Below are 12,970 nucleotides of genomic sequence, written 5' to 3'. Positions count from 1 at the left end.
GAGGAGGAGGAGGAGGAGGAGGAGGAGGAGGAGAGGAGCAGGAGCAGGAGCAGGAGGAGGAGGAGGAGGAGGAGGAGGAGGAGGAGGAGGAGGAGGAGGAGAAGGAGAAGAAAAGAAGAAGAAGAAGAAGAAGAAGAAGAAGAAGAAGGAAAAAAAGAAGCAGAAGAAAAAGAAAAAAAAAAAAAAACAAGAAGAAATGAAACAACACAAAGACTAACCAGCGAATTGAGTCACCAAGCAACACACACACACACACACACACACACACACACACACTGGAGAGTATTCAGCAAAGTGTCGTCAAGGAAGGGGAGGGATGGGAAGGGTGAATGGGGAAGGGGGAATGGGGAAGTGATGCAATCGTAAGAGCAAACAGTCACAGGAAATGGTCGTTTAGTGGTGGTGGTGGTGGTGGTGGTGGTGGTGGCGGCGCAAGACAGCTGGGCACCAAGAGAGGGAAGGGAGAGAGGAAGGGAGAGGGGATGGGGAGGGAGAGCGAATCAAGAGCAGTGTTGTCAGTGTGTCCGTGCCATTCCCTGGGGACTTCTGGGTAATGGGGATGGGGAGGGGAGGGGGAAAGGAAGGGAGGGGAGGAGAGAGAGAGAGAGAGAGAGAGAGGAGACGGAGAGAGAGAGAGAGAGAGAAATTAGAGAGAGAGAGAGAGAGAGAGAGAGAGAGAGAGAGAGAGAGAGAGAGAGAGAGAGAGAGAGAGAGAGAGAGAGAGAGAGAGAGAGAGAGAGAGAGAGAGAGAGAGAGAGAGAGAGAGAGAGAAATATAGGTGGTAGGGGGAGTGAGGGGAAGTACTAGGGGAGAGGCCGTCACTTACGTCACACACATGAGTCTCACTGCTATTATAATCAAGTTTCAGGAAAAGACAAGGCGGGAGGCGATCCTCTTAACCTTTTGCTTTTAATCTTTTCCCTCCAATCTTTTTTCTCTAACCTTTTTTTTCAACCCTTGTCATTAGAGTTTAAAGAGGAGGGGGGAGATAGGGAAGATGACGTTGGAGAGGAGGGGGAGGAAGGAGGAGGCGAAGGACATGGTAAGAAGTTCGTATCTTCTTTTCCTTCTATTTTCCCCTTTTTCTTTTTTTAAATTTCTACTGTGTCTCTTTTCTTTCCTCTTTTTTTTTCGGATTTGGGGAGATAGGGAAGATGACGTTGGGTGGAAGGGGATGGAGGAAGGACGAGGTAAAGGACATGGTTAAGAAGTTCCTGTCTTTCTTTTCCTTCTATATTCCCCTTTTTTCTTTTCAAATTTCTACTGTTTCTCTTTTCTTTCCTCTATTTTCACCGATCTATATTTTTGCCTATTATTCTTCCTTCATAATCTTCAACTTCTCTTCCTTCTCTTCTTCCCATCTCATTTTCAAGCATCCTTTCCTTTTTCTCTCTGTCCTCCTTCATGTTCCTTTTCCCTTCTTTCTTCTCATAATCTCATCCATCCCTTTTTTCTTTCCTTTCTCTATTTTTGCATCTGGTTTTTCCCCTTTTTTCTTTTCTTCCTCTATTAACATTATCTCCTCTTCTCCCTTTCCTTCTTACTATCCCAAAAATAATACTCCCTTTCCTCTTAGATACCCAAGTCTCCTCCCTTCTCCTCCTCTTCCCTCTTCTCTCCAAGCACCCAAGACCTCCCCTCCCTCTCCCCTCACTGTATCACCATCCGCCTTCCATCCATCCCTCCCTCCCTCCCTCCCTCCTCTTCCTCTGGTATTCCTTTCCTCTTAATCTGTCTTCTCCCCCCTTCCCCCTTCCTCCTCTTCCTCCTCCTCAGTTTAACGACACGAAATGGTAACTCACACAAAGCGCCGCGTCCTTCTATAAATAAACGAACCAAGCAGAAAAAAAAAAAAAAAAAAACATTCTTGTCGGTATATAAGAAAAACACTTAATTGACGACGATGACACGAATATAAATAGAGAGAGAGAGAGAGAGAGAGAGAGAGAGAGAGAGAGAGAGAGAGAGAGAGAGAGAGAGAGGCGCGGCGAGACGGACGAACTTGTATAGAACGTGTTCATAATCTCCACTTTACCTGCATGGCGTGTTGTCTGTCCTTGTAGAAAATGATGGCGCGCCCTTGTATGGCCACCCAGAGTGTCTTCCAGGAGCGATCGCCGGCCCTCTGGTGGTGAAGGAAAGAAACATAAGGATGAGTGAAGCCTTGGACACGAGTAATCTTCGCGAGTAATCTTCGGGACATACAGGTAATGGTGTGTATGTATGAGTAATAATGGATAATGTTTAAGGCTGTATTAATTCACTGCTATGGGAAACGTGTAATGTGGTGAAGGAAATGCAGGGTGAGGAAAAGGATGATTATACGAATAATCTTTGGAATATTAACCCTTTCAATACTAGGACATATTTTTTACCTTGAGATTTGTGTACGATTAGACCATTTTCATCAACATTAGAAGGGATCTATGGGTGTCAGAAGATTAATGGCTAGTCTTCAATATTTCAATCCCTCACATGAGTTTCTGAAGCTGTGTAAAATCACCAAATAGTAATCAGAGTCAATACGGAAACGCGTCATGGTACTGAAGGGGTTAAAGTCACATTTGGATTACTGGATGTAACGCCACGCTATATTTAACATTTATTAATGATTTGTTATAACTGATGTGGGAAATGTGTTGTGTAGGGTTGATTGATGAAAAGTTAAAGACTATATTTTGGGTATATTTACTTAGTTACATTAGTTACTGCCTGACCAACAAACTACCTGCATAAAGACTAAATAACTGGTTGACTGATTAACTGACTGACTGACTGAATAATGAACCAATTAATTTTACTCACAAACTAAAGTAATAATAACAAAAAATCGTGTGTGTGTGTGTGTGTGTGTGTGTGTGTGTGTGTGTGTGTGTGTGTGTGTGTGTGTGTGTGTGTGTGTGTGTGTGTGTGTGTGTGTGTGTGTGTGTGATTCGGTGGGTGGATGTCGATGGAGGACGGAGGAAGAAGCGGGGAAGGGCGAGGGGAAGAAGGGGTTAAAGGAAGGTCATCAGCCCCAGACGAGCCGCCCATCACAGAGGCAATGGTCAACTCCTCCACCCACACCACACCCACTCCTTCAAAGCCTGTCTGTCTCATTTTTCCCTCCTGTTCACCACCTTCTTGTCTTCCACCATCACCTCATCCACATCTCTTTATCCTCACTGTCACTCCACATAAACTCCACACATCCCCCATCACTACAGTCACCAGCATTCCACACACATCCCAACCGCCAATAGTAATACATGTGCCCTAGTTCTGAGTGTCCCCTACCTGCTGCTTACGTGCATGACGCCTCAGATACGTGCACGTGGTATATTTAAGGCAGCGCTCCCTTCATGTATGTCAGGCACTTCCTCAATCACCAGAGCTACTTCGGTGCTCCCTGTTATTTATGGCACAGTTCGGGCTGAAAAGTCTATTCGTGTTTTCTTTTCCATCAATTAAAGCGGTTTGCCTTCATCGTGAGTCCTCTGATGTGTGTTAAAAAAGAGGAGAGAAAAAAACGCTCAACTGGTAGACGATAACTTTTAAGGACGTAACACTGAGGGAAGACATCATGCATAGTGGAAGTGAGGGTAGCGGGTTACAAGACCTCTGACCGCGATAGTACTTTTATTTGTGGATGTGGCGTGTCGTGGCATTGGCAGTCACTGGTTAGCTGTACACTGATTAGTTTGGTTAATATTTGTGTTTTATAGAATAGAGTGACTTTTTTTTTCTCTTGGTTTTATTTCATCTTATTCTATTTGCTTATTTATCTACCTTTTTCGTGATGGAGGATGCAAATTGAATGCTGTTTTTCCCTTATTTTGGGAGTCTAATCTGGCTTCCCTCAGGTATAAGAAATATAAATGTGAAGGTGTATCTAATTATTTTTACTAGTCATTCATTACATTTACGTGTGAATGAGGCTGGGTGAGACACACACACACACACACACACACACACACACACACACACACACACACACACACACAGAGAGAGAGAGAGAGAGAGAGAGAGAGAGAGAGAGAGAGAGAGAGAGAGAGAGAGAGAGAGAGAGAGAGAGAGAGAGAGAGAGAGAGAGAGAGAGAGAGAGAGAGAGAGAGAGAGAGAGAGAGAGAGAGAGAGAGAGAGAGAGAGAGAGAGAGAGAGAGACCTAATTGCTGTTACCCCAACCACAAAATAAAAAGTTGATTAGAATGAAGTAAAAAAAAAAGTTCATTTTATTTTGCAAGTGTTGTGTAATCAGCAATGGAGTGAGAAAAATAAAATAAAATAAAACAAAACAAAACAAACTACAGGAATTCTACACACTGGAGCAGCAAAGTTAATTGTTTCCGGTCTTACTTCATCCTCTCTATTTCTGTCAACAAATTCCATACTGACTCAAGTCGGGAAAGTAAGAAAAAAAGTAGGAATTTAATTGACGTGTGAGTGTCTTTGTATGGCGCTGTGGTATCTATCACGTGGGTGCATCCTCTGTGTGTGTGTGTGTGTGTGTGTGTGTGTGTGTGTGTGTGTGTGTGTGTGTGTGTGTGTGTGTGTGTGTGTGTGTGTGAGTCATTTAATATGCGTTTTCCTGTATCAACTGGAACATGAGACACTCGACTTATTCACTACACTGCCACTTAAACACCACGTGATTAAAGGATATATCGAGTTACGCTGAGTTCCTAATACCCGTACACACACACACACACACACACACACACACAGTTTCTCTCTCTCTCTCTCTCTCTCTCTCTCTCTCTCTCTCTCTCTCTCTCTCTCTCTAATCTCACGGTACTGTACATTGCAACACTACACAACACATCCCAGCTTTAGGCCTACTAGCAACATTCTCACGAAACACTCAGTAAAGGTAGCACTATATGTCCCAGAATCGTTTAGGACTGCCACATCCTTCCCTCCTACAGCTGGTGACGTCATGTGGCGAGGCGGCGTCCGGACTCCCATTGGGCACTGACGTAAGGCCCTCAGATGACCCTCGTCCCCACTATTACTCTATCAGGCCGCCCGCTCCTCGCCGTCATTATGGTGTGAAACTAAGGCTCGTATTCCAAAACACTTATATACTTCACCTCCATTATTTCAAAAGGCTTTATTTAAGTTTACACGAGATTCTTAAGGTGTTTTTACGGTTCTAGAGGTAGATCAACAATATTTCTACATTATTAACTGGAGAAACACTCTTGAAAACCCCGCTAATTATCTCTGTAGCCTTGGAAATTAGTCACGGTGAAAGAGCAAAGCGTTTCTGAACATGGACACAGGGTTTGTTTTTCTCTATGCTTTGTTCTCTCGCTGTTTTTCAAAGGTCTCAGGAATTAGTCGTGTTGTTTAATGTGTTTTCTCTCACTGATGGTGCAGACTCCTTGTTAAACTGTTATTGGGATTATTAAAATATCCTTGGAAATTCTGGGTTGCTCTCACTGCAATTTGTTTGGTGTAAGAGAAAGGGCGAGGAAGTGTTCAGGAATGTAATCTTTAGTGTAATGGTAAAGGTTGTTGTTGATTGCTCTCTCTCTCTCTCTCTCTCTCTCTCTCTCTCTCTCTCTCTCTCCTACCAACGTATCTTTATTTTGTTTCTTTATATACTGGTTTCTATTCTTATCTTTATCCAGCTGTATCTATTCGTATTTATCTTTCTTTCGCTTCTTTTCACTTCAACCAAGACAATGCAACGTCCACTGCCAACGAGAGAAACATACATCAAACACACACACACACACACACACACACACACACACACACACACACACACACACACACACACACACACACACACACACACACACACACACACACACACACACACACACACACGCACACACACACAGACACCCATTCCTTCCGCAAGTCACTGAATATCGACAACTACAAGATTACGAGTCAGGACGTAAATAAATTAGGAAACAGCTTGGCTTTCCCAGCCCTTCCTCCAGCACATAGCTACGCCACACTACAGCACATCACTATCATGCCCCTTCACTGGAACTCTGTGTAGGCTTGGAATCTAACACTTTCATGCTAACCCTATGTAGGGGATGTGATGTGGGAACTTTCTCACCCGTAGATAGCCCATTGTCGTCTTGGGTTTTTCGGGGGGTGGGGTGGTGGTGGTGGTGGTGGTGGTGGTGATTTTAAGCATAATCTCACAACCTGAGCTGAGCTAACCTAACATTACCTTACCTTATCTCACTTTACCAAACTATCTAATATAAACTAATCTAACGCAATGCAATCTTAACCAATCTAACGCAATATCACCTAACGCAATTTAACCCAAACTAATGCAATCTTAGCTAACCTAACCTAACTTAATGTAATCTTAGCTAATATTACCTAACCTAAACTGACCCAATGTAACAAACAACCTTTCAGCCAGCCAGCCACCTTTCCTCTCCTACATTAAAAAAACCTTAACACAAACTAACCTAACCTAATGCAACCTAATAAAACCAAATGTATTATATCGTAACCTCACCTCACCTCACCTCGATCTATTCAAACTTCCTTCAGATTTAAGAAAGAAAAACAAGAACTACGTCATTTGAGATTCCGTGAAAACAATTAAGGAGGCAAGAATAAGTCACGAACACTGAAAACAAACAAACACCTCAACAATAGATGGAGAGATTGACGAGGCAGTGGCAGCAGCGGTGGTGGTGGTGGTGGTGGCGCTCGGTAATGACACGTGACTAAGGCTGCCTCGCTACCACCCACACCTGCGCCTATTTATTGTTACAGGTGAGGCATTATTGATCCTGCTCGTCCTCCTACTCCTCGTCCTGCCTTGCCATACAATCCTCGAACACCATACACTATTCCTTCCCCTCTTCCTTATGCACTCTTTATCATATAATTCTATAAACACTTCTTTCTCCTCTTTGTCCTCCTACTTCTCGTCCCTGCTCGTTCTCGCCATACAATCCTGGAACACCTTACACTTCTCCTTCTCCTCCTCCTCTTCCCCATGCATTCTCTTTCTTATTATATTATTCTATACATTCTTCTTTCTCCTCTTTGTTCTCCTATACAATTCTGGAACACCATACATCTTAATTTTTCTCATCACTCTTATGCACTCCCTTTCTTATTACATTATTCTACACACTCTTCTTTTTCCTCCTCGTTCTTCTACTTCTCGTCCCTGTCCTCGTTCTTCTACTTCTCGTCCCTGCTCGCCATAGAAACCTGGAGCACCCTCGATTGTTCCTTCACTACTCCTTCTCCTCTCTATGCACTTCCTTTCTTACTCCTATTCATACATTCCTCTTTCTTCTCCTCGTCTCTCACGTCATTTTCTTACTCCTATTTCTATCCTCTTTCTTTTCCTCGTTCTTCCTTTCCAATTTTCTCATCTTACTCTTCCTTCCCTCACCCTATATTTCTCAACCATACTTCTTATGTTCTTCTTATTTCTATCTTTATCCTCCTCTTCTATCAGCCTTTCTCCAACATGCAATCCTCATGTCCATTCCTTATTCTTACCTCTATCTTCATCTTCCTCTTTCTTTGTCAGTTCATTCTTCACACTCGTAGCTATTCCTCCTCCTCCTCCTCCTCCTCCTCCTCTTCTTCCTCACCATACAATCCTCAAAAATATTCCGTTACTCTTGTCTTTATCCACTTTTTTTTCCTTCCTCCTTCCACCTCCAGCACTTCCTCTTCCACCTCATCCATAACTCACACCCCTAGTCCCCAGTCCTCCCCAGAACCACCATCACCACATGCTCACATCCCCACAAACTCCCCCGATCCCCCGCCCCCTTTAGTCCCGCTCTAATACCTGCCTTACCCCCTCCCCTTCACTCCCATTACTCCGTTCTTTAGAAACTCCACATTCCTAACGCGCGGAGGCATGCAGCACCGCAGACAGGCAGACGGACATTCCTCGCAGGGTCTCGCGTGAGGCCGACGATGTGGAGCAGAGTGGAGGGGGGTGGAGCAGTGGGGGTGAAGAAGAAGCATCAAGGAGTAAAGAACAAAGCAGTAATAGAGGAGTTAGTAGCGGTGATGGGGGATGTGGAGAGAGAGAAAGAGGATGTCAGAAGTGGAGTTTAGGTGGGAGTGGAGTGTGTAACAGTGGATAAATACATAGGGAGAGGTATTAGTGGTAAAGGATGTCAGGGTGTGGAGGAAGGATTATGTGGATAGTTATGGGCTAAGAGAGACTGTTAGAAGTGGATGTGCAAGTGGAATATGAGAAAGGGAAGAAATAAAGTAAAGATGGAGTGTGAGGATGTGGAGAGACAGAAGATGGTATAAGTGGTATGGAGTTTCTGGGAAGTGGATAAAAAGTAGCAAGAAGTGAAAAGATAAGGAAAGGAAGTTGTGTGGAAGAGAAATAAAACCAGAGGTGGAGAAGGCGGATGGCTACGTGGAAATGAAGTAGAAATAAAAATGGATGAATGTGGAGTTGAAATGTTAAAAAGTGGTATAAATGATAGTGGTTTTTGATGTTGTTGTTGTTGTTGTTGTTGTTGTTGTTGGGTGGTGGTGGTGGTGGAGGCGCAGTGAACTCAGCAGAGGGAGTGAACGAGAACAAAGTAACAATAGTATCGGCGCGGCAGGATGCGAGGCTAACGAGGCTGAATCCGGCTCATTTTGCAGCTGTTCCTTTGTTGATTATTGTCTGGCGGTGAGTGTGATACTGTTACTGCTGCTACTACTGCTACTGCTACTACTACTACTACTACTTCTACTACTGCTACTACTACTACTGTTATTGCTAATGCTATAACCGATGTTCTCTTAATTTTTTTTCCATTCATAATACAACAATGACGACCACCACCATCACCATCCCCACGACTGCTACTACTACTACTACTACTACTACTACTACTGAGGTAAACTGTTCTTGATTAAGTCCTGGTGGAAAAGAATGTTCAACTCTCTCTACAGACATTCCATTCAACACACACACACACACACACACACACACACACACACACACACACACACACACACACACACACACCGTTTCCGCATCAGTATCACAACGACCACCACACGCCAACACTCCCCCCTCCCCACTCTCACCTCTCCCTTGTCTCTCTCCTCCCTAAACACTTCTGTTCTTACCTCACACACTCACACACTCATTCGCGTGCACCCGACTCTATCCCTCCTCTTCTTCTTCTCCTTCCTCCTCCTCTTACTTCTTCTCTTCTCTTACGCACACCTCAGAGCATGATCGCGGCCCTATGACGCCAGCACGAAATCTCTCTCTCTCTCTCTCTCTCTCTCTCTCTCTCTCTCTCTCTCTCTCTCTCTCTCTCTCCTGCCTCACAAATGCAAGCCTTCTACGTCATTAACTAAAAGACAGATATGAAGGACGTACGATAAATGAGAGACAATGAGACAGGTATGAGGGAGAGGGAAGATACATGAGGGTAATTATGAGGCAGGTATGTGTGATATGAGGACAGTATCTGGGTATGTGTGGAGGGAGGATGTGAAAGGCGGGGATGCAGGAGTTAGTGACGGGGCGGAGCAGAAGTTGGAACAGTCATGCATTATACAAAACATAACAGCGACGGAATGCCATTTATAGGCGTCTCAATCAAGCTACTGAGACGGAACGCACCGGAGCACACGAGGCACACGAAGCGGGGGTCAGGTAAGCCAAGAAGATGCTGCTGCTAATCGGTGCAGGGCGGAACTGGAGTCAATTCGGGTCAAGAGGGTTAGTGGATTAGGTGTCGGGTATTGGGTGAGGTTTAGTTAAGGTTGATCTCTTTGCTGGGAGTCTTAGTGGGTTCTTGAGGGGACAGATGGCGGTAATGTCTTGGAAATTCAGTTTTTTTTTTTTTTGTATGCGTGGAGGGGAATATTGATTATTTTGTCCTTACTCATGGTCAGTGTTGAGAAAGACAAGCATAAAAGTGAAGAAGGAATGGGATGGGATGGGATGGGATGGGCTGGGATGGGCTGGGCTAGGCTAGGGCAGGGCTGGGCTGGGCTGGGCTGGGATGGGCTGGACTGGGATGGGATGGAATATATTATAGGATAGGATAGGATAAGATAGGATAGGATAGGAGAGAAAGGGAGAGGAGAGGGATGAATGGCAGAAGGCGGGAAAGGCTGAAGGAATAAATAAGCGATGCGTATAGATAAAACAGAACAAAATAAATATATAAATAAATAAATGAATAAAAATAATGCAAAAGTGAGAAAATACGACCATGAAAAAAATGAGGCGACAAAATGAGTGTAATACGTATGTGAAAAATCCGTCATATTTTTACTTAATTTAGCATAACATAACCTATCTTAACAACTTAACATATTTCAACCTTACTTCATATCACCCAAACCAACCCCAAAATAACCCAACCCAGCTCAACTCAACTTTAACTAACCCAACCAAACCTAACGAAATCTAACCTAACCCAATTTAACCCAGCTTAACTTAACCAAACCCCAAAACAACCCAACCTACCTCAACTTAACTTTAACCTAATCTAATCTAATCTAACCTAACCTAACCTAACCTAACCAAATCAGACCCAACTAAACCAAACCAAGCCTAACCTAACTAAACCTAACCTAAGCCAATTTAATCCAGCCTAACCAACCCCACCCACAATGCTCAGTGCTTACCTTGCCGTCCACCAGAGTAACCTTGACGTGCAGGGTGCCTTGGCGGTCCACGGAAGAGAGGAAAGACTCGGGCGAGGGCGGGTGCTCCAGACACAGGCGATCCGCGGGCGTGTTGGGCGGGGCGCTGTCCACGTCACCCTCCAATGGCACGCCCACCACGCCTACACGCCCACCGCTGCAATGGCATAACAGTAGTGAAGATGGTGGTGGTGGTGGGGGGGAGGAGGAGGAAGAAGAGGAGGATACATAAATGGATATGTTAAAAAAAAAAAGAAAGAAAAGGTAGATGAATGATACAATGATGAAGTAGTAGTAGTAGTAGTAGTAGTAGTAGTAGTAGTAGTAGTAGTAGTAGTAGTAGTAGTAGTAGTAGTAGAAGAACGAAAAATGGATAGATAAAAGAATCAAAACAAAGAAAACGATAAAGGAAAGAGAACAAAATACTCATACAACATACACGAACACATGAGGAATGATATTATTAACCCCAATTTAGCTTATTTACCCATGTTAGACCATTTTCTATCACTAGTGGGTAAATATAGAAGATGAGCATTAGAGGGATGGCTAAAACAAATTCAAATTAAAACTTGCAACCTTATAAACACTCCTTCACATCTCTCCTTCCTGTTTCTTTCTCCTTTACATCTCTCCCTCCTTCCTATCTCCCAAACTCACACAATTCCTTCCCTGTTCCCTTCTCAGCACTCAAAATCTCCTTCTCTTCTTTCGTTCCCTTATCTCTTTCTGCTTATTCTCTCCCTCTTTACTTCCTAGCGTTTCTTTTTTTTTTATTATATTCATTCTTTCCTTCTCATTTACTTTCATTCTTTCTGTACTCCTTTATCATCCATTCCTTTCTATCTTCATTTTTTCCTTTTACCTCTTACTATTCCCTTGTTTCCTCTTGATTTTCCCTTTACTTCCCTTATTTATTTTTTTTTTAACCATTTCCTTGCCTGATCCTTCAAAATACACTCCCCTTTATTCTTCCGTTTTCTCTATCAACATCTTTTTCTTTTTCTTTCCTAACCCTCCAAAGCTTCTCTTCCTTGTTTTCCTCGACCTTTTTCTTCTTCTTTCTCCTCCTCCTCCTCCTCCTCCTCCTCTTTCAGCTACTGCCACTCACCTCTTGTCGTCGGTGTCGGAGTCAAGGTCGGAGTCGGAGTACATGCGGTCCCCGGACGTCGCCTTGAGGTATGACACTCGCCGCACCACCCGCTCGCCCTCCTCCCCTGCGACAGAGACAGCATTACATATACACACACACACACACACACACACACACACACACACACACACACACACAAGCCAGATAACCACACCCCGCACGTAACACCTAGCAGTGAGTAGGTACCGAGGAGTTGTGACCTTGTTGTCCACAGACACAAGGAGACACACACACACACACGTAAACAAGATACCAAATCCACCACACAGCAGGGCATTGATACCTAGCAGGGCAGCGCAGGTCATGTTAGGTCACTCTAGACTTGAGGGCATCGAATAACTGCAGAAAATAGACGGTCACTCAATTTTCCGGGTGATGAAAAGTGTTTAATCTAACGTAACGTAACCTAACCTGTTTTATTCGATCTAATCAAGTATTATAACGTAAGAATGTAATGTAATTTTTCTTGGTGGTGATTCTGTATACGCGGGTCGTCTCTCTCTCTCTCTCTCTCTCTCTCTTTCAGGCATTTATATCTGCAAGTGACCTCAGACATTTATTTGGGCACACACACACACACACACACACACACACACACACACACACACACACACGAAACAATCCCACATTCCTGAGATATGATCAGATGCAAATAAATCAAAACCGTCATTACTTTTCTTACACCTGCGTGATTCTTGACCAGGACCCAGGAACGGGAGGACAGGAGAGAGAGAGAGAGAGAGAGAGAGAGAGAGAGAGAGAGAGAGAGAGAGAGAGAGAGAGAGAGAGAGAGAGAGAGAGAGAGAGAGAGAGAGAGAGAGAGAGAGAGAGAGAGAGAGAGAGAGAGAGAGAGAGAGAGAGAGAGAGAGAGAGCAACACGAAGTACAAACAGGTTAAGAAATACCACCACCACCACCACCACTACCACTATCACCACCAGCACCACCAGCACCGTTTGTTTTGCCTCAGGTCTGGCTGGTGGTCAGGTCACGGCAGGCAGGGGTGGTTGACCTCTCACACAGCTAACAAGAGGCCATGGTCTGTACAGAAACCCACAACACTCACTTCCATTGTCCATTTGTCAGTAACTTTAAGAATAGTTCTCTAATAAATGTTGTCTTCAAATGGCACATGGATGATCATAGGTTCTCATTGGTATTTTTGTTATTCATTATAGAGAAATTAGAATATCCTCGGAAA

General features: G+C 44.0%; 1 protein-coding gene across 11 annotated transcripts in view; it reads right to left on the bottom strand.

Annotated features, from left to right (window-relative positions):
* The window catches only part of LOC123507127 (rho GTPase-activating protein 21-A-like), a 257,305-nt gene that overhangs the window by 31,168 nt on the left and 213,167 nt on the right, over nt 1-12,970 (bottom strand). For all 11 annotated transcript variants that reach the window (XM_045259723.1, XM_045259724.1, XM_045259726.1 and 8 more), the window contains 3 exons: nt 11,729-11,834; nt 10,600-10,774; nt 2,036-2,125 (listed from right to left, as the gene is read on the bottom strand). In XM_045259723.1, coding sequence (XP_045115658.1) covers nt 2,036-2,125; nt 10,600-10,774; nt 11,729-11,834 — 371 coding nt within the window. The remainder of the gene's footprint in view (nt 1-2,035; nt 2,126-10,599; nt 10,775-11,728; nt 11,835-12,970) is intronic.

This window comes from Portunus trituberculatus, chromosome 21 (assembly GCF_017591435.1).
Source record: "Portunus trituberculatus isolate SZX2019 chromosome 21, ASM1759143v1, whole genome shotgun sequence".
In the NCBI taxonomy this organism is placed as follows: domain Eukaryota; kingdom Metazoa; phylum Arthropoda; class Malacostraca; order Decapoda; family Portunidae; genus Portunus; species Portunus trituberculatus.
This window is presented reverse-complemented; position numbering and strand designations above follow the sequence as displayed.